Source organism: Cheilinus undulatus, linkage group 1 (genome assembly GCF_018320785.1).
Source record: "Cheilinus undulatus linkage group 1, ASM1832078v1, whole genome shotgun sequence".
NCBI lineage: Eukaryota > Metazoa > Chordata > Actinopteri > Labriformes > Labridae > Cheilinus > Cheilinus undulatus.
The window spans coordinates 56,188,000-56,213,875 of NC_054865.1; the positions used below are offsets into that span (position 1 = coordinate 56,188,000).

General features: G+C 40.6%; 1 protein-coding gene across 1 annotated transcript in view; it reads left to right on the top strand.

Annotated features, from left to right (window-relative positions):
* LOC121512555 (leucine-rich repeat and immunoglobulin-like domain-containing nogo receptor-interacting protein 1-B) overlaps positions 1-21,078 on the top strand; it is a 56,324-nt gene extending 35,246 nt beyond the window's left edge. Inside the window, exon 2 of the mRNA XM_041791873.1 lies at positions 18,127-21,078. Within this exon, the coding sequence (XP_041647807.1) occupies positions 18,127-19,986 (1,860 nt within the window). The 3' untranslated portion in view covers positions 19,987-21,078. The remainder of the gene's footprint in view (positions 1-18,126) is intronic.
* Positions 21,079-25,876: the final 4,798 nt, after the last annotated feature.

The window sequence follows — 25,876 nt, forward strand, 5'->3', positions numbered from 1 at the left end:
GATGAAATCATGGCTGAAATGAAGGTACAGTTGTGTTCGTGGTTGTGAGCGTTGAAAGTATGTATGATCCAGCTGTGACGCTACCCCGTCTGCTCGCTCTCATTGGTTGTTGTGGGTACTCTGCCAGCGGCACTACGACCAAGAAACAAACATCAAACATGTTTGATATTTACGACAAACAATTGTGTTGACACCACACATACAAGGATTATTCAGACAAACAGTTATTTGCAACGAGGCTCCTCTTGGGATATGCCCCCACGATCGTCAGCGGAGGCAAATCTTACCCTGAATCAGGCTTAAAAAGTCCTGTAGTGTGTGGCTTAAGTCAAGCAAAACTCACTGCAGTTATTTGGCAGAACTTCCTGTAAATCACAGTCTATATCGCATAAAAGTGGGGCCAATGCTTATACTAATGCTTGATTTCATCACTTCTTTTGGTGTAAGACTCTTGCAGATATTTTCTCTGGTAGTTAACCATGAACACAGATCAGAGTTTGTCCAACTTGCCTCCCTTTCTGCCCTGTAAAAATCTTTCTTGATTCAGCAGCTTGATATGCCAGATGTTGGTGTGAAATGATTGGACACAACGGACAAATATTGGTAACTGATATCTGTTCATGCCACATCATTTATCCGATGGCTGACGCTTGTAAACAGGGCTGATGTTATTAAACCAATGCATCTGTGGATTCCTTTTTCCCCTGATATAATGCCTCACATTATAACTCTTTGGTCATTGTTGTTCCTCAGGTGGCTCACTGGCTCGTCAATGCACATCTCTCTGTCTCTCAGGCTTTTGTGACCTGCTTCTCTGAAAGCTTTGAAAAATCTCTCTCTGCAGAACACTGCAGAAAATTAATTTTAGTGAAAAATGCTCCCAATGTTTGTCTAAATCTTTTGGACTCCTTGAAACAGTCTGGATTCTGAAAACCCATTATGCAGGATTATGGGGCATGACGTGTTTTGAGAAACTTCTGGGTTATTTAGTTGCCTTCGAAGTTAAAACTATCAAAACTGGGCTCTTTGTTTAGAAGGAATCCGTCACAAGGCAGCGTGATGAAAACATACGGTGTGTTACGGGCACATACAAGCTGCCACAGGTAATTAAATGCAGTCAAACATTTTCATTTCTGCATGATTCATTCCTTTGAACAGAAGAGTCTGCGCGTCTGCTTGTCCTTGTACTGATCACTACAATTATCCACACTCCCTTAATCTCTCCTGACACCATCTCCTTCAGAAACGAGTGTGGGTTTCTTCTGTTCTGCAACTTCTGAGGCACAAAGTGCATGACTTTCTGGCTGCAAGCCCCCGTTAGCGAGGATAAAAAGAGAGATTGATGGTTCGCTGACCACATGCAGGTGTGTTCCTGCATCCCAACGTAGGTAGTTCCCATGCACTGAACCGTTTTGCTACTCTCAGTCGATGCTGGATCGACAGGCCGTGCAGTTTCTTTTTTAGGTTTGCAGGGGGTGTTGCATTTATCTGAGGTTTCCATGGAGGATTTGTTTTTATGGGATTTCTCATATCTGACTGCTCATTCTTCTGCAGGATGTAGATTAGCTGGCATCCTTCTGCGATACAGTTTGGATGTGCCTGTGTTTACCCTGCAAGTATTTCAGTATTGTTACAGGTCACTGTGGCTATATTTGTTCTATCATTACTGTCAGTTTGTTAAGCTATACCTCCAGCAGCTCATGCATACGTCGAAATATTTCCACCCCAATCAAAATGCATTGAATTCAGACATCTAATTCTGATTCAGTAACACGATTAACCCCCATAAGATAGAACATTTCATGTTGATAATTAAGGAATGCACCTAAAAACAGCAGAGGAAATGTTTGCTCTTCAGATGTGTCGTACTGCAGGTGTAGTTCAGTCTCTCACATCAGCCCGTGGATGTTCTGAAAGACTCATCCACTGTAATCTCCTGCAAACACTGTTACTCTGATGCAGCCCACAATGTTTCCTTGTTTGTTTGCTTATTGCGTTTTTAATGTTTGGTTTAAATTTGTCAGCAGCTGAACGCAAACATACCAGTGGCAGCAGTTTTAAATCTCTTAAATCCTGTCCATATTTATCCTGTTACTTTGCAGCTGTATCCTCTTTTGTTTTGTCTATGTTCTCTAAACAGGACCAGAAAAAAGGAGTTTGTGAGCAAGTTTGCTATGAAAAGAAGAGGGATGAGCAAGTGCAGGATTCAAATCTTTAATGAAGGCTGACAGTAGAAGTCGTGTGATGACAAGCAGCCATTTATGAGCACAGAAATGAAAACACAAGTCAGAATAATTGGTCAAGTACAAGAGATAGTGTTGATAGTGAATATTCGCACAGTAGAGAGAAAGATTGAGTCATTTAACACATTTTTAAAAATCAAAAACAAAACAAAGCTGCAGACATTGTCAGTCAAAGTCATCACTTTTTTCAGAAATCATCTAAGGCTGGCTGCACACCAGATCAGTTAAGGCCTGAATTTGTGCCTCAGGCTTAGGAGAATATTGAGAGAGAAGATATCGAGTAATGGCATCAACACCAAAGCTGAGGCAGCTGACCATGCTGATCATCCTCCATATTTGTTTTTCCATCTGAAGTCACGACTGAGGATGATTAGAGCTCGACTGATTGATCGGTGGACTGATTAAAGCGTATCACAGATTACTCAACATCGGCCAATATGTAGTCGATATATTCGCTTTTTTGTTGCACTGGGATTCTGTCGCTCTGTGTGTGTCCCTGCTCAACTCAGCCCGAGTGCCTGGCCCCTCCCCCTCAGACACAAGCGAGTGCAGCAGCAGCTCTCCCTCACTCAGTGTTGCCAACTTAGCGACTTTGTTGCTATATTTAGCGAGTTTTCAGACCCCTCTAGCGACTCTTTTTTTAAAAAAGCGATTAGCGACAAATCTAGCGACTTTTTCTGGTGATATTAGAGAGTTTTGGAGACTCTGACGCGAAAGCATGTATCGTTGTTGCTCTTCTCAGTGAGCAGCGAGTGCTGCTGTGGGCCCCTCCCCGTCCCTAAGCACTCACAGGCAGCCCAGTCTTCGCGCAGCAGTCCCTGCTGCAGTTCAACTCACTCAGCTGCCCGTTTGAGACTGGGAGCGTGTTTTGCTGCTTGCGTGTGCTGCACTTGTCAGCTCCAGTTCCTGCCGGTGCAGCTTTCACATAGGGCGCAAGTTTTCTGCGTGTCAGCTGCATCTCCCTGCTCTCAAGGCCCTGTCCTTCTTCATAAGTTTTACCTCAGTAAACCCCCCTAAAAGATACTTGATTCAGTGTACACTAGAAGTTTGTCGGGAACTATTCAAAACAAAAGCATTCTGTAAAAGTGAACAGAGTTTCTCCTTAGAAATACTAAACCGGGCTTTTACTTTAAAAAGCACAAACCAGAAAAGCATTCATACGGTGTTTATCTTTCCTGTGACATACTCTACCAGCGTGGAGACAGAAAGTTTCACTAATAGTAGATCTTTAGAGAACAGCTTTATAAAACAGGTGCATTTAAGCTTGTGGCCTTCCTCAGGGTTATCAAGAAACACATTGTAAACGTATTCTATGTGTATATTTGCCACAATGATGTAAATATGGCTCTCCATTTATTATTTTTCTGTCTAATATGGTCCACAGTGTTTTAACGTCATCTAAGTTGCATCTTTGTGAAATAAACAAAGATAAATGCAACTGTTAATTCACATGTCCACATTTGTGTTCATGTACAGTAAATATTCTGTGTATATCAATGTTCTCATTTCATATATCGGCTGATATATCGGATATTGGCTTTTTTTAGCCCTCAATATTGGTATCGGCCCCAAAAATCCCATATCGGTTGGGCTCTAATGATATGCAAGTTTTTGTGAGCTCTCATGTCACTGCTGTGAAAGCAGCACTTAAAAAAGTGAGTGTGAGAAGAGGAATGGGGTTGAATCATCGAGTGTGTTTGCTGTAGTGCTGCACGATGTGGTAATAAAACAGTTTCACTCATACTGGACAGTATTGCAATCTGCAAATAAGATTCAATGCATGCATGGTATCAGAAGATAAATGCTGAGAATTTTTAACCTTACAATCATGGATTCACCCGTTTCCATGTTTCTCACTGCAAACCGTCTGAACGGTTTGGGCCCGGTTAGAAAGTGACAGGACCAATCAGCATCGAGGGTGCGGCAGAGTCGTGATGTAAGCACGCAGCAACAAGAGGCCAGTGCAATTATGGTGGAAGACATTAGCGTGGATGCAGCTAAAGTGCCAGTTTTATCAGAACTTAATGACATTTCTTCTTTAAAAGAAGAACAAAGAACAGCAGTGAGTTGTTTTCTTTTCAAAAACAACAAAAGTCGTGTACTGACATGTCTACAGTCGCCATGGTTCGTGTTGTGCAGCTCTAATGGAGTTTACTCATAGGGGCGCAGCTTGCTGGCGGCTGCATCACGTGTTTTGTTGCTCTGATTGGCCTGTAAAGATGTGACAGACAGAAGGTTCATCCAATCACTGTCAATGGTTTTTTTTTCAAAGGTTCTGCTCTTTCCCAAATGCTGTTTCTGATTGGTGTGCCAGGTTAGAGAATTTTAAAAAATTAAAAATACAACAAGATGGTACAGCGCCTGCAAGACTGCTGACACTGCACCATTCCTCCCCTCTTTCATAAAAAAGACCCTGAGATACTCGAACTCCTTCACTCAGGGCAAAGATCTGACCAGTTTAAATGACTTTGTGATAGTAATTTAACTATGGCTAAAAAGACTTGGAAACTTGATGCCATGGCAATTTTTGAAATATGATACATTTTAAATGCAAGCGTATTTGGATGACTGTGGATCTGCTGCTGATGTCTTTTGTCAGCAAAGTGTTTTTTGGTTTTAAAAGAGGGGGTGCATGGAGAGAGAAGCTGCTGTCTGTGAATCAGGCTGAGCTGTGCTGATGAGTCTGTGGGTGGAGAAGAGAATTAAAGTAAATTGTAGCGGATACACGTTTTGTGGAAACAAACATAAGTCTGGTAAATTACTTAACAGCATTATTTATGACCTTACATCATTTAAGTCGGATAATACTTCTTGAAATGTTTTCAGTAATTGATGACAGGGTTGAACAGGTGAAGCCCACATTGTAAATATAAATAATATCTTTTCAGATACACATAAAGCTTAACGGGAGTGACACAAAAACACTATAAACCCTTCATTAATAAGGCCGGAGTCACAATAACAAACTGCATCATATTTAATCCAAACAGCAGCATTTGTCACTCACGGTGCAGAAAAAAAAAGCTGAATGTTTTGCGTCATAACTGCACACACATCAATCACAGCAAACAGCTAAATAATTTACTTCATCAGGGGAATTACTCTCAGAACTCGGGCTGCTTTGATGATTCATGACAGCGGTCACAAGTTCAAACTGCCCCACAGGGACACGACAGACAAGTAAAGCTGCAGTGTATTGGTTTACAACTCAAGGCAAAACTTTTAATTGCATCCCTGATTTTGTTTATGTGAAGCCAAATGAATGTTTCATGAGTTATTTACATTATTGTGCCTTCATCTTCTACTGTAAATAGATTAGGAATGCTGAAAACACATATTTTCCCACGGATGCAGAAACCAGCCACTGACTGTGAGTGAGATCAATCAAAACTGAGGACACTTAGCTTTGTAGTGCACTGGAACATCCAACAGGTGGCAGTGTAATGTGGCCAACATTTTTCAGCAAACAGCATTCTTTTACAAAACAGTACAAAAACCTCCCACTAGAAAATGCAACAGCGATCTTACAGTAAAAACAAGTGAAGTACACAATCAGATGATTCGTTCATGTCACGTCTTCATCCATGTGAATTAACCCAATTTTTAAAAATTAGGTCAGGTCAAAAAATCATGTGTATTTTATAGGCTAAACAGTCTGAATAGCCTCAAAAAAAAATTAACTAAGCTGTATTATGCAGGGCTCTGAGGAACGGAGCAGAAATAAAACATTTGGCGGCGCTTCTTTCAGCTGTTACGCTCTGAAACTGTGGAAAAGCTTTTAACAGGATCTGAGAAGAGCTGAGAACATCAAGACTTTTAAACACTATTTAAAACTTTATTCAGTTCATCTGTTATGTGGTGCTTTAGAACTTAAAGACCCTGTAAAGTGAAAATAAATCTGTATTTAGGTTTGTTGTATGAAAAGTCACTGTGTTATGAACCCTCAGGTCAAATTTCAGTCAAATAAAACATCTCTAAGATTATAAAATCAAGCTTCAAAATCATGAAAATGAGTCAGTAAAATCTGTTGGTGTGGGCGTATCTGTTGAATGAGCAGAAGCCACGCCCACTCAGAAGAAATATGATCCTCTCAGGTTTTAAAAATATTGTGTTAGAGGGGCAGGGTCATTCGATGACATCATGAGCCCTCACATTGGCCCCGCCCAATTAAAATCCAGCCAGGAAAGAGGTGAAAAACTTTCCAACGGTCTCAGTCTAAAGTTCAGTCACATGTAGATCTCAGTGCTTTCATATGTTTACAGCAGCCATATTCCAACATATCTAGAGTGTTAAGACAAAAACTTTGGGTTTCACTTTACAGGGTCTTTAATAGTTATTCTTCAGTTCAAGTCCTGGTGGGACCATATCTGTACTTTGCCCTGGTAGCTGTAGAGGAGCCAGGTTACTTCCTGAGTACTTTCCACGTGCCCTTGAGTAAAGCACTGAACCCCCAACAGTTCTGAGCAATGCTTTAATGAGAGCAGCAAGGCCATCACTCTGATATCTCTCTGTTAGTTCATGTCCTGTTTGCACATGTGTTTTTGCATGTAATCCAGCCTTTGTGTGTGCCACATGTTCAACAATAGTGTAAACTGTATGTCTTCTTCTTCTTCTACATCATTCTGGTGGCCACTCCTCTCTCAACCTGTGCAGCTTCTTTATATTTATGGTCATTTATCTTGATCTGGGCAGAAGAGTTGGCATTTCACTTTGTTAAATAATGCTGCTTGTAAAAGTAGAATGGCTGGTAGTTTTGAATCCACCAGCCACAGTGGCAGGTAGTCAACAAGGTATAATTTAATGATAAATTCTTATAGTATTCAAGTTATTTGAGAGAAAGATGATGCATAAATGATCAAATTTGTCGCTCATTTAAAAATTATTTTTCAAACAATTTTTCCTGTATTCAAACTCAATGTGCTTTATTGGCATGAACCAGTGTGTCATGTTATTGCCAAAGCATTACAGAGAAAGAAATTACACTGGAACAATAACAGCAATTTTAAAATAATTACGACTATATTACAGATATGAACAAAATAATAGCAATCATTATTAATTATTAATAACAATATTTATTCAATATAATAATAATAATAATAATAATAATAATAAAAACATATAAATACAAATAATAAATATAATAATTATTATTATTATTGAACCATGCAAATATTTACTGTGTTTCCTACATGGACACCCAAAACTACAACAAGATGTTGGTTCTGACCCAGGGGTTAGTAACCCCCAATTTCCATACACAGCATGCACGCCGCAGAACGCCAGCGAATCGTACTGCGGAGCACTTTGCTCCCTCTCTAGTCTATCAGAGCATTTCCATAGCTGGCGCTCCAGACTGGCAGCGGCGCGCGCCTGGACTGATGCTCCGCTTCGTTTCAGATACGCTGCAGGTCTATTTTCAGCGCCGGCTGCTGCCAAACCTCATAAATTCACTGTCGTTCAGAAAAAGCACCAACCATGGATGTCACAAGCATAGAACATCTGAGTCTTTCAACATGAAACACAATGCACAGATGTCCGATCGTACATCATCTCTATATCAACATTACATCTCATCCTGCAGCGAGAGCAAAGGGTCACAGAGAGGTCAGTGGGTCACAGAGCTACAACGGCGCCATTGATGAGGAAAAGTTAACTTTTAGTGATATATAGCCAAAGAATTTTGCACGAAACCACAGATCCTTGAAGCAAACATTAACCTTTTAACTTCCTAATGTATTCACTCGATGGTGGAAGCAATATAGACTTATGGACTCATGGACTTGTACCTGAAAGGATGATAAATTTACCCCAAAAAGTAATAAGTCAGCTGTTGACATGCTATTCCTGCGTGAACTCGCAGTTCTTCCTGCTGATCAGAACTTTGCGTGGCAGTGCTGTGATCTAGACTTGCTTCCAGTGGGCGAGGTAGTTCTCCTTCGGTCGGAGCAAACCCGTGGCGCTTTGGTGCGTGGCGCACACACTGTATATGGAAATCAGAGGTTAATGTTTAGGTCTCTTCAGCTTTGCTTTTAAAGTCAGAAGAAACAAGCAGAAAAAGGGTTTTTATTTCTGCTGTTGACTAACATAATCAGTCTGTTAGGTCAGCCTACTTTTATACACCTCCCCCAGTGCCTGGTAAGTTGAGCAAATTCAATAATACTTGCATTTGGCTGGTGGCAGGGGCTAATTTCCTACCATGTTGTGCAGCCTCTATCATCATAGCGGTAGCTACTCGTGACAATACTTAGCCAATCAGATGCTTCACTCAGACGAGGCACTGCCAGCGAAGACAGCAGGCGTGGAAGCAGCCCGCAGCTGCAGAGACACACTGAGAGGTCAGGGAAATTTAAGAGAGTTAATAAAGAAATGTTGTCCAGTTTTGATAAGACTAGCGCTTTCAAGGGATCTTTGCTAATGTTGGCTGATGCCATGTTTACAGGCTTTAAGCTAGTGCCTCTTTCTCCTCAAATGATGCTTTCTAGCCCGGTTATTCTCTCATCAGGAAGAAGTGCTTCAGCTTAAAGCTGCACAAGATGGCTTCACCTGAAGACAGACATGGAATCTGGCCAATCCATCTGTTCCACAAGGTTACCCAGTCCCCTTTCAAATGTAAATATACCAATAGTTTTTGACCGTTATGATGCATAACAAAGGTACTTAAGTATAACTGAAAACAACCAAAGGGCATGCATGCACTGAAGCGTATAGCCCATTTGTCTGTGTGCTGCTTGCAGACATTCTCTGACCCATTAACAGTGCACACCTCTCCTCTACGGCCTGCCTTGAAATCAAACCACACAGCACCAAAGGAGAGGCGACGCAGGGATCCAAGGGAACAGCAGACTAATGGTGAGGCGAGACATGCTATAGAGAGACACTATGACAGGGTGAGAGGTCCGCAGAGAAAATGCAAGGAGTCGCAGACGGGCAGGAGGGAAAAGGGTTGTCCAGTCAGATTCTTTCTTTGCAGAGAACAATCAGAAAGAGGGGATAAAAGAGAATCGATGCAGGGACAAAGAATATGTGAGTGACAGATGGAGGGTTGAAATTACATTTTGCTCTTTTGGAAGACGAAATACTTTCAAATCCAATTTTAAGACCAGAAATGGTGCTCAAAAGCAATGTGTGCTGCTGTAATTGAGAGGTTATTTGCCAACTCCTTTCTCTGACCAGAATTAGAGCTCAAGGTCATAACAGAGTGGTGATACAGTGAGTGGATCTGGGCTGTGAGGCCAGATTACAAAGATAGTACCCCTGCCCTTACTACACAGTGAATCATAAATCATGCATGTTACCCTGGTAATAAAATCACTGCTGCATTTGCTTTTGCTTGTTTTCGATTAGCAATGACACCAGTAACCCACATCCTCATTCATATTCCTGACTTGACAAGATAAAATCTCATTCTGCATCAAAAAGATAAACTTGTCACCCGCTTTGTGCACCCAGTATCTTAGTAATATTTCATTTCACGCTAAGGTTTTTGCATCTGTCACAGTGGATCACATTTAAACGTGTGCTTAAACTATGTATGAGATTCTAGTCTGAAACTGCACAGAACAGGCTGCTGTAGAAAATATTTCACCATCTTTTTGGGCAAGTCTTCTGTGCATGCCTCCTATAAATCGGTGAACAAAAAGAATATCACATGGGAGTAACCGATAGACACCAGCTTTCATACTGACAGTCTGCTTTTTCACAATGCCCCATTCGCACTGGACTGCTGCCCATCGTGTCTGACATATGCAGCCAACAGAAATTAACAGTTCTGGAGGAAGTGAAAATGAAAGCTGTAATTAGTGTTCCATTGGAAGTGCCCAGACCACAATCCAAGCTGCCTCAATCCCATGACTTTAATTCACTCGCAGTGATGTGGCATTTGTGTCAGTGCACTACCAGATCATTCTAATCCCCGCTATCAGGTGGAATATTTTTTTGAGAGCGTGCAGCATTATGGTAGACAGCCAAAGTGGCTCTAACAAGCGCTAAGCCGATCATTTGAAGCACTCTTAAAAAACCCACTCCTGTGGTGAATGAGTTACAGAAAGAATATCCAGTGCCTGTTCAGCTCCCATGTGTTATGGCAATGTTCATTATGATGGAAATTCAGACGAGGACTGTATTAACCTCTCATTATGGAATTCCCACTTTGAGATTTCAAAGAGATTCATCTTTACATTGCTGTTTATCACTGCGTTATATCAAGATAATATGGAGATTAATTTCCCAGCTGTATAGATATCAGACTTCCTCACTGCAGTCTTTCATGTACGCTACTGTTGCTGGGCTCATTTTAAAACGTCAGGGATTAAGGTGCTTTTATGTGCTGATAAAAAGAAAAACATTAAGCTCAAGTCTTCATTACACTTACAAGGTCAGTCTGATATGTACAACTTGCAATCATATTCGTTCCTGTTCAATGTAGTGTGTACAGCATGCAGAATATCAGGGGTATTGTCAACCAAGTGACACCCACGCTCACGCAGGTTGTGAGAGGATCCAGCATGAAAAGCCTTTTCCAAGCCCAGCCACAAATTCTCTATTGGATTATGGTCTCAGTTTTGACCCAGCTACTCCAGAACATTCATCTTGTTGTCTTTAAACTAGTGTTGTCAAACGATTACAATTTTTAACCAGATTAATCACAGGGTTGCTGTGGATTAATTTAGATTAATCATGATTAAATATCATTCATTTTTAAACTATATTAATCGTGTTTCATTTTGTATAAGCAAACAGACTCAAGAAAGAAGGAAGTATTTTTGCCATATATATGCTTATTCCATTAAGCTGGAAGTGCTTCGGTGAAAAGAAAACTTCTTCCTGCAGAATGTACATAATACTTTGTTGGTCAACTGTTCTGTCTTGTTTTGTTGTACTCAAATTTCCCATCGAGAGAGCCAATGTGCTGTTTAGCATCTTCCATATCAAGTTGGTTGGTCACTACCAGATTTGCGCATGCACGGCAGCATGCTGGACGGTATGCTGAACGGTATCCCTACTTGGACAAAATGCCCAAAATGCGATGCCAGAGACGTTGAGTCATTGTGTGCTATAGAAGGGTTAATTGCGATAAAAATTTTTAATCAGATGAATCATGATGATGGATTAATCCGCATTAACGCATCAATTTTGAGAGCCCACTTTAAACCATATTCGTGTAGCTTTCTCTGTGTGCTTCAGGTCATACTCGTTCTTAAAAATAAACCACTTTCCAAGCTGTAGTTCTCTTGCAGAGAGAAAAAGGCGGCTTTCACACTAGGGGCCCGGTCCTGGATCTGAGTGCACTTGAGCCCAAAAGACTCTGGCACGGTTCGGATGAGATGTGAATGCAACCGCGCTCGGAAACGGGACAGAGCATCAAATCAGCTTCATGACATTATCGTAAAATCTAAACTTCTTTACACAGTGCGGCAGTTTGTTCACATTTTCCTCAATAAAGGGCGGAAATCATCAGAATCCAGCCAATGAGCAGTCTGTTGTGTCTCACCTTACGGATGAACACAAGTTAGAGTCAGTGAGAGGAGATGCAAAGGTAATAAAAGTCACCTGTCACCCCAAAAACCGCTGTATCTGCGCAGCGTGAGCCCATTTAATCCTCTGAGCTGCACGTATGTGCAGATACAAAGAGCGAAGTTGCTGGCATCTTAAAAAGTGATTTAATCCATCCATGGCTGCAGGATGGACTTTTTGCCGGTTCAAAACAAAAATTATCTTTGCTCAGGTCATGACCCCAGTGGTTGCCATGGTAGCTTCTTCCTCTCTCTCCTCCTTGGCGAGGTTGTAAACCAGCTACGTGCCTACCTCCACCTGCTGTTTAAGACCGAATGAATACACAACTGTACCCTGGCAGGGTTCGATGTTGCTAGTGTGAACGCAAGCCGGGGGGGAAAGGGGAGGGAGAGGAATCGCGCCGCGGCGCAGTTCGAAACAACTGGGCCTAATGTGAAAGCGGCCTAAGATTTTCCTGTATTCTGTCAATTACATATTACCCTCTACCTTTACAAGCCTTCCAGGGCTGGCAGATGAGAAGCAACCCCACAGCCTGATGCTGCCACAGTCATGCTTCACAGTGGGGATGGCGTTGGTGGTGTTGCCAAACAAAGTGTCCTGTGTGATGGCCAAAAAGCACCATTTCAGTCTCATCAGACCAAAGAACGTACTCCTACTTGACCAGGGAGTCTCCCACATGGCTTTTGGTGATCTCTTGTGGATATTTTAAGAGTTTTCGTCAACCATGGCTTTCTTTTTGCCACTTTCATAAAGCAATAGTCACAGGTGTCTTGGTGGCCTCTCACACTAGTCTCCCTCTTGCATGCTCAGTTTGTGAGGACGGTCTGATCTAGGCAGATTTACACATGTGACATATTCCTTCAGTTTATTGATGATGGATTTAACTGAACTCCGGGGGATGTTCAGAGCCTTGGAATTGTTTTTAGTTTCTGTTTTTGTATCCATCTGCTGATGTATACTTTTCAACAAACGTTTCTCTGAGTTGCTTGGAGTGTTCTTTTGACTTCATGGTGTAATAATAGCCAGGAATACCAATTAACCAGTGACTGGATTCTCAGACATTTTTTTCTTTATATTACAATAACTTGACACATTTACTGCACTCAGGTGATCTCCATTTCACTAATTGAAATATTTTTATTTAGAATACATTATTTCGTAGAAATCTGTTTTTACTTGGACATTAAAGATGTTTTTTTGTTGTTTTTGTTTTTTTTTTAACCATGATTGATGTATAAAATCAATAAAAAGCAATAATCTTTGCTTCAGGCTCTGCTTTTACTTTCTACTGTCTCCTTTATGCCCTGCTCACAATGTTTCTGATTGGCTGAGGTGGGTTTGTTTACCAAAGAGAACTGAAAGTGAGTTCACAGTTCAAGATATAAAGACAGGCTTTTAGGGACCGTGAGGCATTCAGCAGAGGAGGCTATCTCTGTCTGGCTGTGGCAGACACTAACATTAACATGTGCATTTTAATGAGATCCTAAAGGACTTAATAAAACATATTAGCCGACCAGTGAATGAAACAAGCAGAGAGGATAAAGGCTGTGACAGAAGCACAAAGCAGAAACAGAGTGACTTCAATACAAACAAAATCTGGGACCTTCCTGCACATTTGTGTTGAGTTGTCGACGTGAAAATAATATTTTATTCCGTATCATTGCTTTGTTGATCTACCAGTGCTTACTCTCTATACCTGGATCACCTACTGCTGCATGCCCGCTTTTCTAAATCCCTCTGTCTGCTCTCTCAACTCCAGAGAGATAAGGACTCTCGGGATTCAAAATTTAAGTCAGACAAGAGCTCATCAACCAACTGATTGACCAGGAGGATGTTACTCCATGTACTAATGTCATGCAGTATGTTTTACATCAATCTTTTTTTGCAATTCTTTGTGAAATAAAGAAGGAATAAAGTAAAAAGCTAAAGATATCATTATGTGAACAGATCCGGCCTTAAAAGGGGAAAAATTCTTAGTGGTATATGGAGATTATAAAAAGAAACGGTGAACTTTGAAACACTTTGCATGTCGTTCTGCTGAGAGTGCCTCGCAGATGTATCCTGACTGAACTCGCATGATTGATGTGAGAAGTAGAGCTTGAAGGTTTTAGCAAGTTAAAGTTCCCCGGAGTCAAAATCAAATGGGGGTTTAAAGTCCTCTGACAACCTCCCCCTCTCTTCATTTATCACCGCTTGGCAGAAACCTCTGTTTTGTATCACTGCAAGGTCAACAGCTCAGCAGTGGCATGGGATGTGTTAACTCTGTGAATACTTGGGGCAGCTATTTCAAACAGTAGCGTGGCAGGTTTCGGATTCTAATTAAACACCGTTTGTGCAAGCGGAGACAATGTGTCAGCGATAGTGGAAGTAATTGTTTTAGCTCACTGCGAAGTCAGAAGCACAGCAGGGTGGTTATATTGTTTGACCCAGCCCTTTTATTGATTGGCTGATTTCATTAGCAGGGGGGGAAAGCCGACACAATGAAGTTTTATGCAAGGAAAGGGGAAAGATGGCTTATGTCGTTGAGAAGGGCTGAAAATAGGAGGAAGAAATTAGATTTCCACTTGGAAAGTTTATTAAAGGTAATTCTTCCAAAGGTGGGTTGTAAGGTTGAGAATTCGGCCACCATTTTTCTACAAAGTCATTGTTTCTGGTATATTACCATGGAAATCATGGTACCTTGAGAAAAAAACCTTTTTTAATAGGGTATAATCTGTAGAGCACCAAAGTTAAATTCTCATACACTATATTGCCAAAAGTATTTGCTCACCCGCCTCGACTCTCATATGAACTTTAGTGACATCTCATTTTTAATCCATAGGGTTTAATATGACGTCGGTCCACCCTTTGCAGCTAGAACAGCTTCAACTCTTCTGGAAAAGCTTTCCACAAGGTTTAGAAGTGTGTTTATGGGAATTTTTGACCATTCCTCTAGAAGCACATTTGTGAGGTCACACACAGATGTTGGACGAGAAGGCCTGGCTCTCAGTCTCCACTCTAATTCATCCCAAAGGTGTTTTATGGGGTTGAGGTCAGGACTCTGTGCAGGCCAGTCAAGTTCATCTACACCAAACTCTCTCATCCATGCCTTTATGGACCTTACTTTGTGCACTGGTGCACAGTCATTTTCCTTTCACTGGAACTAAGGGGCCAAGCAGCTCCTGAAAAACAAGCCCACACCATAATCCCCCCTCCACCAAACTTTACATTTGGCACAATGCAGTCAGACAAGTACCGGTCTCCTGGCAACCACCAAACCCAGACTTGTCCATCAGATTGCCAGATGGGGAAGCAGGATTCGTCACTCCAGAGAATGCATCTCCACTGCTCTAGAGTCCAGTGGTGGCGTGCGTTACACCACTGCATCCCACGCTTTGCATTGCATTTGGAGATGTATGGCTTGGATGCAGCTGCTCGGCCATGGAAACCCATTCCATGAAGCTCTCTATGTACTGTTCTTGAGCTAATCTGAAGGCCACATAAAGTTTGGAGGTCTGTAACCATTGACTCTGCAGAAAGTTGGTGACCTCTGCTCACTATGTGCCTCAGCATCCGCTGACCCCACTCTGAGCTCCTGAGAGCGAGCCATTCTTTCACAAATGTTCGTAGAAACAGTCTGCATGCCTAGGTGCTTGATTTTATACACCTGTGGCCTTGGAAGTGATTGGAACACCTGATTAACATTATTTGGATGGTTAAGTGAATACTTTTGGCAATAAAGTGTAAGGATCTTTCTCATGAATTCTGTTTAATTCCCACAGAAGCCACGATCCTATGACATCAGATGAGGCACTGTTATATTCCAAGTTGATTGACAGATAAACATTAAGATTCTCGTGTTTTTTTTGTTTCATATTTTCCTCATGGAAAAGCGACCGTGACAACAATGGATATGGAAAATCCAGGGATAGATTCGGAGAGATTTTAGGTTAATAATCACATTTACTGACATCTTACAACATAGAGTTAGCTGTGTATTTTTATCTTCAAGCTCAACTGCTATTTTCACATCACCGTACCATTGCTGCAGCTATAAGCCAAACACATGGCAGATGCTTTTGATGTTTGCTCAAGCATTATAATTATTTTATAAGCTGACCTTTGAGAAGTGCTTCTTGATACAACGCTTTGTTTTCACATCATATTAGGCTGCAAAAATACAGTGTTTACAGTGCACAGTGGTGTGGTGCCTGCAGCCATGGGTATACTCTTTATTTAGAAGTAGGTCTACTTAATGGAGACTTAAAGTGTGTATACTCCACATACCCTTTACTATACCAATATACAGTAATATATGTCAGTGGAGCTTTAATACAGACATGCATGCTTAGCTCATATAGACCGGATGCAAAACTTGCATGTACACCTTAGAGACCAGATACAACGCCTGCACATTTTGGATGATGTCATTGTTTTTAATGTGTGACTAAAGAACGGCATCAGGATTCTCTAAAATACACATGTGGAAGGCAGATGAGATAGAAAATGTTCTGTTTTTACCAGCGATGCACAATATTATCTGCATGATCTCTGTTGCAGATGTGGAAAGTTTTCATGAAAAAATGGAAAAAAATAACTAATAGAAGCAAAGAAGCAACGAAAAGTGGGTAAAATGAGTGGCAATCAGAGGCAAAAATGTCTTAAAAGTGGAAAAAGATTGGTAAAAAAAAAATTGGTGGCATTAAGTGATGGAAAAAGGGTTTAAAGTGGCATAAAGGTACTAAAAGTGGCAACAATTCTACCAGGTAGGAGGGGCTGTGGGACACAACTGCAGACAACAGGTTTCTAAAAGTTATCCTAGAAGGATAATCTCTAAATTGCAAGCGATAAATGGGAAAAGGGGGGGGAAACAAAAACACACGAAAACTAGCCCACAACCAAAAAACTTCCATTCTTGACAATACTGAGAAAAGGGGAAACTAAACCACTGCTACTGTGCAGCTGAAATGAACACAAACTTCTAGGGAGACTGAGAAGTGTATCTTCAGATAAAAAAAATAAAAAAAAACTAAATCACCAGACTGGTGTGAGAAGGAGAACCAAAACACTGGTTAATGCTTTCCAGGACCAATAATCTTTAATCCTGGGAAAACTTATTCTCATGAAATGTGATCAAGAACTATATTACACAAAGCTTATGTGACCTTTAACCTTCACACTCACAAGAAGAAACACAGGGAGATGCTCTCAATACCTCTGATGGTGAGATAATGAGTCAGCACAGAGTGCTGCAGCCCAGGAGTATATATAAGTTTGCCACACCTGGCCTAAATCAGTGGCAAACAGCCACACACACCTGGTGGTGCAGTGATTGACCCACACCTGGCACCGCGCTGATCGACTCACACTCAGTGAGTTACCAGGCTGATCTTCCTCACACAACGAAATGCAAATGAGTTTAAGAGTGGCAAAAAGGTTTGAAAAGTGATGAAAAAGTGGCAAAAAAGGGTATTTAATGTGGCAAAAAAGTGGTGAAGATGGGTCAAAAGCGTTAAAAAAATGCCACAATGAGGTGAATACAGGATTCAAGGTGGCAATAAGGTATGAAAAGTGGCAATTTACAGTGGCAGAAAATTAGAAAAAAGGAATTTAAAGTGGCAAAAATGGGGGAAAAATAAGTAAACTGTAGCAAACGGGTATTTAACGTGGTAAAAAAAAAGTTGTGATAATGGGTTATGAGCAGCAAAAGAATTGCAAAAAAGAGTACCAAAAGGGTATTAAGTGATAAAAATGTGGTGAAAATGGTTTAAAGCTGTGAAATGGGTTAAAAGTGTAAAGTACATGGAAAATATTGGTTAAGAGTAGCAACAGGGTATTTAAAGTGGTAAAAATGTGGTAAAAATGGGAAAAAAATGGTGATAATGGGTTAAAAGTTGCACAAAAGCGGCAAAAATTGTTCACGGTGACAAAATGTGGTGAAAATGGGTTAAAAAGTGGCACGCCTAAACATTTTGAATTTGTACACAATAATAGCTTGACACACATTTCAGCTCCAACATGAGGCTTCTGTTAGCCAGGCTAGTATCAGTGCTACTGGTTCAGCACACATGCATTGACATCGTTAATAAATCACAACTGGGGCGGGCTCATTCTCTGGGTTTTTCAGGGGTCCAGCCACCTCTGGGGTAGGCCTGATGCCATGTAGACCTTTCTCTGTCTTCATACAGAAAATAGACAACTTTTGCTTCATTACATCAGCTTTGTCTTTCCATGTTTAATGGAATTCTGGAAACACACATTATTTCCATGCGACTGTTTTTAGATTTTCTCTGGGTTATGTGTGTGATGAATCATTTTTGAATCTTGTTGTAGTCATATCTTTATCTTACTTTGGTCTAACAACCCTTCTTCTCCCTTGTCTCCACAGGTAAGCAGTAGGATGGTGTTTGGGGATACTGGAGGGCACAGCTACTTGGTGGCATGCTGGCAGCCCATCCTGATCCTGATGCTGGGCACCGTCCTCTCCGGATCCACCACCGGCTGCCCCTCCCGATGCGACTGTAACGCTCAGGAGCGTTCAGTCGTGTGCCATCGACGGAGACTGGCAGCCCTTCCAGAGGGCATACCGACCGAAACGAGGCTATTAGACCTCAGCAAGAACCGGCTCAAGACTCTGGGCACTGAGGAGTTTATTAATTACCCTCAGCTGGAGGAGCTGCAACTTAATGAAAACACTATTTCATCCATTGAACCCGGGGCTTTCGGCAACCTGATGAACCTTCGAATCCTCGGTTTGCGCAACAACCACCTAAAGCTGATTCAGCTCGGGGTATTCACAGGTCTGACCAACCTCACACAGCTGGATATAAGTGAGAACAAAATTGTCATTCTGCTTGACTATATGTTCCAGGAGCTATATAACCTGAGGGCTCTGGAGGTTGGGGACAATGACCTAGTATTTATCTCACCACGATCGTTTCATGGCCTCAGCAACCTTGAAAGCCTCAACATTGAGGGATGCAATCTGGCCTCAGTGCCCACCGATGCCCTCAGCCATCTGCATAACCTGTTGTCACTTCGATTACGCTATCTCAATGTAACTGTCATAAGGGATTACTCCTTTAAGAGGCTGTATCGGCTCAGAGTGCTGGAGATTTCTCATATGCCTGCACTGGATGCCATGACCTCAAAATGCTTGTTTGGACTCAACCTCACCTCGTTGTCAGTCACAAACTGCAATCTCACCTCCATCCCCTACCAAGCCATAAGTCACCTAAGACATCTTCGTTTTCTGAATCTATCGTTCAATCCAATCCATACCGTTGAAGGAAACCAACTGTACAATCTACAAAAGCTCCAGGCTTTCCATCTGGCTGGGGGAAGATTAACTGCCATCGAGCCCTACTCTTTCCGAGGGCTCAACCACCTCCGTGTTCTCAACGTTTCCAGCAACGGCCTGTGCACCCTGGAGGAGTCCGTGTTCCACTCGGTGGGCAATCTGGAGACCCTGGCTCTGTATGACAACCCACTGGCCTGTGACTGCCGCTTGCTCTGGGTCTTCCGTCGGCGCTGGAGGCTCAACTTCAACCGACAGCAGCCGATGTGTGCTTCACCTGAAGTCGTGCGAGGAAAAGAGTTCAAGGACTTCCCAGACATCCTCCCGTCTGACTACTTCATCTGTCAGAAATCAAAGATTGTGGATTACAAGGTTCAGGAGAGCCATGTAGATGAAGGAACTACGGTTCACTTTGCTTGCCAAGCTGAGGGGGATCCAGTCCCTGTGATAATGTGGCTTTCTCCTAAAAAGGAATACATTACCACTAAAACCGTTGGGTCAAGACTCTCGGTGTCTACTGAGGGCACACTGGAGGTGCGTTACTCCCAAATCCAGGACAATGGCACCTACATGTGCATTGCAAGCAATGCAGCCGGCAATGACACCAAAGTTGCCCACCTTTTTGTGCATAGTTACTCCCCTAATTGGCCCCACCAGCCAAACAAGACATTTGCCTTCATTTCCAACCAGCCCAGCGATGAAGGTACTAACGTGACCCGGTCCTCGGTTCCATTTCCATTCGATGTAAAGACTCTTATCATCGCAACCACCATGGGATTTATCTCTTTCCTTGGAGTTGTCCTGTTCTGTATTGTAATATTGTTCCTCTGGAGTAGAGGGAAAGACAACACAAAGTCAAGTATAGAGGTCGAATATGTACCACGTAAAGAGGAAACTGAGGAGGCCAGTCCAACTGAGCCCCCCATACAATTCAACATGAAGATCATGTGAACCTGACAGAGAGGCCATGTAAGCTTTCAAACTGCAGTCAGGATGCATACTATCCTCGCTTCAAATATGTACTCAGTTAATGAGCGATAGAAATTGCACAGCAGCAAACCACATCTCGACACTATACCAACACATTTTTTTACTTCAGGGACTGAATCTTTAAAAAAACAATTGTTGAATTTCAAATAATCAAATTTCTGTAAATTTGTATTGGCATTTCTCAATCAGTATGTTGACATGCACTTGTGAACCCAATTGCTGCGTGGAACCAAATTGTGGTAGGCGGATGATTAAATCTTGGGACCTTTAACCTTTGTGAGCTGATAAAAAAAAAAAATGCAATGGAGAGCGAGAGGGATTGACATGCAACAAAGGGCCTGGCTGGAATTAACACCCCCCTGCGACCTTGATAAGTACTTATCCGAAAGTATGCACTCTTCCAGGTGAGCAGCCAAGGGGCCCAAATTAAAGTATTAATCTGAAAAGCACATTAATTACACAAAATGATTCCCCAAATAAGTTTACATGATGGTGGGTTACTCTCTGGAAGGATGAGGAGATTAGCTCTCAAGTATAATCCTTCCCTCAGCACAAATGAGAGATAGAGGTTGTTATTAGGGTCTTTATGGTGTTTGTGTTTGTTTGCTTTGATTGATGTACAAAGCACAATAACCCATTAGTACCCCGGCTGTGTTACTTGAAATGATACAGGGAAAAGAGTGGATCTGTTGTCTTTAATCCCATCAAGAAACTGACAAGTGTGACATCTGAGGAGAGAGCGTTTCAGACATGAACTTACAGCTGTTTCAGACTGGGTGCGTTGCAATTCGACAATGATTTTTCAGAGACAATTCTAATAGTCAGGGTTCCTGCAGATCTTTGGACATTCATAAATAGTCTTAAATTGCACATTTGAAATATAAGGCCTTAAAGATTCCTAAAAAGTCACTTTTTTTGTTTTACCAATGAGAGGTCTTTAACCCTCTGGTACCCCTTGTGCCAAAAATACAATACAATACAATACAATAACTTTATTTATCCCTGCAGAGAAATTCAATCGTCTGGAGTCTAATTGCTGATGGAATGAAAGATTTTCTAAATCTTTCCATCCTGCAGCACAGGGATAGGAGCCGTCCACCACCGTTGTTACTTTGGTCATTTAGGGAAATATGAAGTGGATGATCCATGTTCCTCAGAATGGCCTCCACCTTCTTCATTGTGCGTCTCTCCTCCTCATCCTCCTGTGAGTTCAGCTTGATTCCAACCACAGAGCCAGCTTTTTTCACCAGTTTGTTCAGACGCCTTGCATCCTTGTGTTTTACACTGCCTCCCCAGCAGACTGTAGCATAAAACAGAACACTTGCTGCCACAGACTGATAAAACATCTGCAGCATCTTACTGCAGATGTCTATTGATTGGAGTCTTCTCAGGCAAAAGAGGCGGCTCTGCCCCTTTTTGTAGATGAAGTCTACGTTTTTTGACTAGTCCAACTTATTATCCAGGTGTACACCTAAATATTTATACGATGTCACCACCTCGATGTCCACGTCACAAGTGTTCACTGGTTGAAGAGGGGGTTTAGATCTGCAGAAATCTATGATCATTTCCTTTGCACACAAAATGCACACTTAGTTGACATTTTTTCTTAAAAACTTTGTCCTCTTTCACAATTAATTTATCATGTATTGTATTTTTTGTTCATTTTTGCACAATTTTCAAAAATTCTGTCCCAGCCACAACAATCAGCCCAATATAAATAAAGTAAACCTTTTTTATAGCGTTAATATCCCTGGTGTGCAAAAATCCCCATTGAAACCCATTCAAACCACTTCTTTTGATCCATACGCCATTAAGGCATGAATCATGCATTTTCTGGTTTCTGGGCTTCATTTGAGAGTTGGGGGTTTACATTTGCATCAGGACCATTTTTTTTTTATCCTGTGACATCACTTTTACCATATATGGGCAAGGGCAGAAAAATGTGAATATTTTAGAATAATTGACCTCACCAAAAAAAAAAATAATAATAATGCAGTTTAACCAATGTTGCTACTAATCAATGACATATGCCAGGCTGCAATCATTCATAAATAAGTTATTCACTTTCAGTGTAGTATCTTGAAAAAAATCCATTTGTGTTTGTTTTATCAAAAAATGTTGTTTGTTTACATTACAAACATGGCAATTAAAGGTTTAAAAGATATGACACTTATTAAGTATTTGGTATTTTTGTTAATGGCACAAGTTGATGAAACAAGGAAAAAATGTAAACAATTAAAAATAAACTAATATAACTTTTTAATTTACAGTTATTACCCCTATGCATTTTTTGCACACTAGGAGGAAAATGAGGCAGCAATCTGTAGGGATACCGAGGGTTAATTTTAGAAGGCACTTTGAGGGACATTTTTGTTCATTTGGGCAATTTTTTTCCTCTTTCTCTGCTCACCATTTTGTCTTTGTTAGTGCGTATGGTCTAGTTTTTTGTAACAAAGGTTATTTCTAGGCAAATTTTTGAATTCAAATTCAAATTGCTCTCATAGGTCAGGGGAACACTGTGAAACAAATTTACTACCCTCTGAAGCCATTAAGGACAAAAATGTCCACTTCCAAAAAACTGCTATAAAAACTAAACAATTAAATTTTTTTCTGCCTTTCTTTTTTTTTTTTTTTTTGCATAAATCTCTTAAAAACTTCAGCTGTGCTCCAAACTACAAAACATTCAATCATTTTGAGGATTTTAACCCTTTAAATGCCAGTTTGATTACTTAAAGTCAATGATTTTTTTTTTTTTTTTTTTTTAATAAAAAAAGTGAAAACATTTTAAATCTTCCTTAAACCAAATGTTGGATGGCTGGGGCATTATTTCTAAATCCAGCTTAGATATGTCAATTATTTGCCAAAATATTGACTTTGATGCATTTTTAGTTTTTGTGTAGCATCCGATTTAAAATTTACTACCCTTTGGACAAAAACGTCCCATTGACTCCCATTCAAATTTTGATCTTTTGCCAGCCCTAATAATTACTCTTCAAATTTCAGTGATAAATGTTCTAAATTTCCTGGGGATGACCCCCAGACCTGTCTGGTCTTTATCTGAATCAATGTGATCAAATACACTCTGTACTGATATAAAACACTACTCCTGCTCTCTAACACCTGGGATACCAGTTAGCCGTTTAAAAATCCATGCAGGCCACCGTTGCTTTAACAGGTTATCCCAGGCAAAAAAAAAAAAAAAAAAAGCATTATTCTGCTTAAGTCCGGCACACCTGCAAAAATGTCAGAAGATGCACTGCTGATACTGATAAATATCAAAATATCACTTCAGGTCTTAAAAAGTCTTAAATTTGGTTTTTAAAAGCTGGACATACTGGCCTCAACCATGCTTAAAATTACAAGGGAGTGAGGGTTAAATTCCTCTAAATTTGTCCAATAAAATGTTTACTGTTGAACACAAGAACACAGAGTTTTCATTTCCCTCTTTTTTTTTTCTTTTGTAAAGTGACATTTCTGTAGCAAACATATTTTAAAGCCTGTGTTGTCCTGAATAAGAGGATGTTCGGAGCTTGACCACAGGGTTGATGTTTCACAGGGTTTTAAGACAAAAAGTCCAGGTGAGACACAATGCTTTATACATAGATTAGGGCTCAGAGGGTTAACTTGCTGGGAGATTTATTGAGTTAAACCTCTGAAAAACGACCGAGTGATGGCGACTGGGTGACACAGCCCACAAACACCTGCTATGAAACCAAGATGAGGCTAACTGGATCTTACATAGCCAGCACGCTCCCAGCCTGAAACAGTCATTAGAGAACAGAAAAACACTGATTTAAAGAGACCTGAAATGCATTTTCACAGGTTAAATTATACGATCACAAAGTTTAATCTATGTTTTAAGAAAACATAACAGAAAAACAAGTAATTTTGCAAGGTCAGAACTCTTCGAGGATGAACTTGTAATCTTCAGAGGGATTCTTATCCAAACATTGTTGCCTCTCTTCCCTGGAATCAAAATTATACCAAGAATCGGTCGGTGGATTAGAGCACCAGCAGCGTGCTCAACCACCCGATGTGTGTCAGCGAGCAGTGGCCTTTATTTCCCTCCATCATTAAATTGGGTTTTGATGTTTTCTCTGTAGTCTGGAGCTGCTGTCTGGAAGAAACCATGTCCGAATGTTCAAAGAGAAGCACTTATCGCCATGACTTTTCACAAAATACAGGCAACCTTTGTATCTTAACTTTGTGTATCAGTTATAATAACTGGAGTATATGATGAACGTGGTATCAGTCAAATGAGCGTGCAAGTGTGCATGTTAACACACTGAATAAGGAAAACAAGCCAGTCCTACAGTATCGTGCTCCTTTCTGCCAACAAAAGAAGTGTGTCCTTAAATGTATTGACATGTCTGGCTATACATATTTTTCTGTATTTTATTCCTTTCTTGTACATTATGCTATGGCACAATAGAGATGCTTTTAAAGGCTGTGGTTGATGAACATATTACAATCTAAAGAGCAGATTTTACATGAGTCACCTTTTTAGGATGAACTGAACCCAAAGTGAGTCAACGCATTACTCAGAATACAGAGGAAGCCTTCATAATCTGACTAACAATTTACCATCCAGTGTAACTAAATTAATTTGTTTACATTTGGCAGCTTAAGAAGTGCAAGCTCTCGTTCTAACTCTGGAGGTTATATCGTCACAGATGACTCTCAGAAAGTGGGACATTATTAATTTGTTGCCTTAAGTCGCCCGTTTCCAGATGAGCAATAGCCGATATTTATGTGTAAAATGGAGCTTTATGCCTCGTACGGATTTTATGTTGTCTAATTAATTTCACAGACAAGGTCTGCTCTGAAGATAATGTGTTCATTTACTTTGAAGAACTTGTTTAAAGGATGGGCAGATGGAAATTCTATTAAAATAAATAACATTTTATACTACGGGCTGCTCATTTTATGGTGATACAGGAGAAAAAAATGAATGTTCAGACACATTTTCCCATCATTAAAAAAGACATAATCTTCTGTTCTGCACGTAAAAGCATATTGCTTTACAGATGAGGGGCATAGTGAGGAACATTTGTTTCTATGTGCCTTAAACCAGTGACAATGTGTGGCTCTTTAGTGATGATTTGTGGCTCTTTTATGTCTTTATTTGAATATTTTTCCTCAGAAAACCTTAAAAAAGGTCAACTTTAACCTCAGAAATTATGCAATACAAATAGCATTGATCCATTTGTTTCCCACTCTTGTACAGTTGGCTTAAATTGTCTCCGCCTTAATTTTTTTTGTATATTTCCATTGCCCTTTTTTGCAATCTCCCCCCCTTTTTTGCAACTTTCAATCTACTTTCACAGCTTTTTAAGCCCAAGCTTGCCACTTCTTTTGCCCCTTACCAGTTTTTTTCTTTTTTGTCCTCCTTTTTGCAAATTTTTCCACTTTTTTTCCATGTTTTGCCCCTTCTCGCCCATTTTTCCATTGAATACCACCTTTTTCCCCATTTTTGCCACTTTTGTCCAATAAAGTCTCTTTTCACTCTTTTTTCTGGCCACATTTTACTGTTTTTTGATCATTTATGCCATCTGTAACTCATTTTCAAATCAATTTTGCCAATTTTTCTCCAAATTTTTGCTAATATTTGCATATTTTTGCCACTTCTTTGCCAGTTTTTGATTGTTCTCAGTTTTCACTCATTTATGTCAAATTTTGACCATTTCTGACCAAATTTGCCACCTGTAACTCGTTTGTTATCAGTTTTTGCCATTTTTCACTGTTTTTTGCCTCATTTAGCTTGCATTGTGTTATTTTCAATGTCTTCCCCTTTTTGGCTATTTTTTTGGCACATTTAAACTGCCTTTTTCCATTGAATGCCACTTTATTT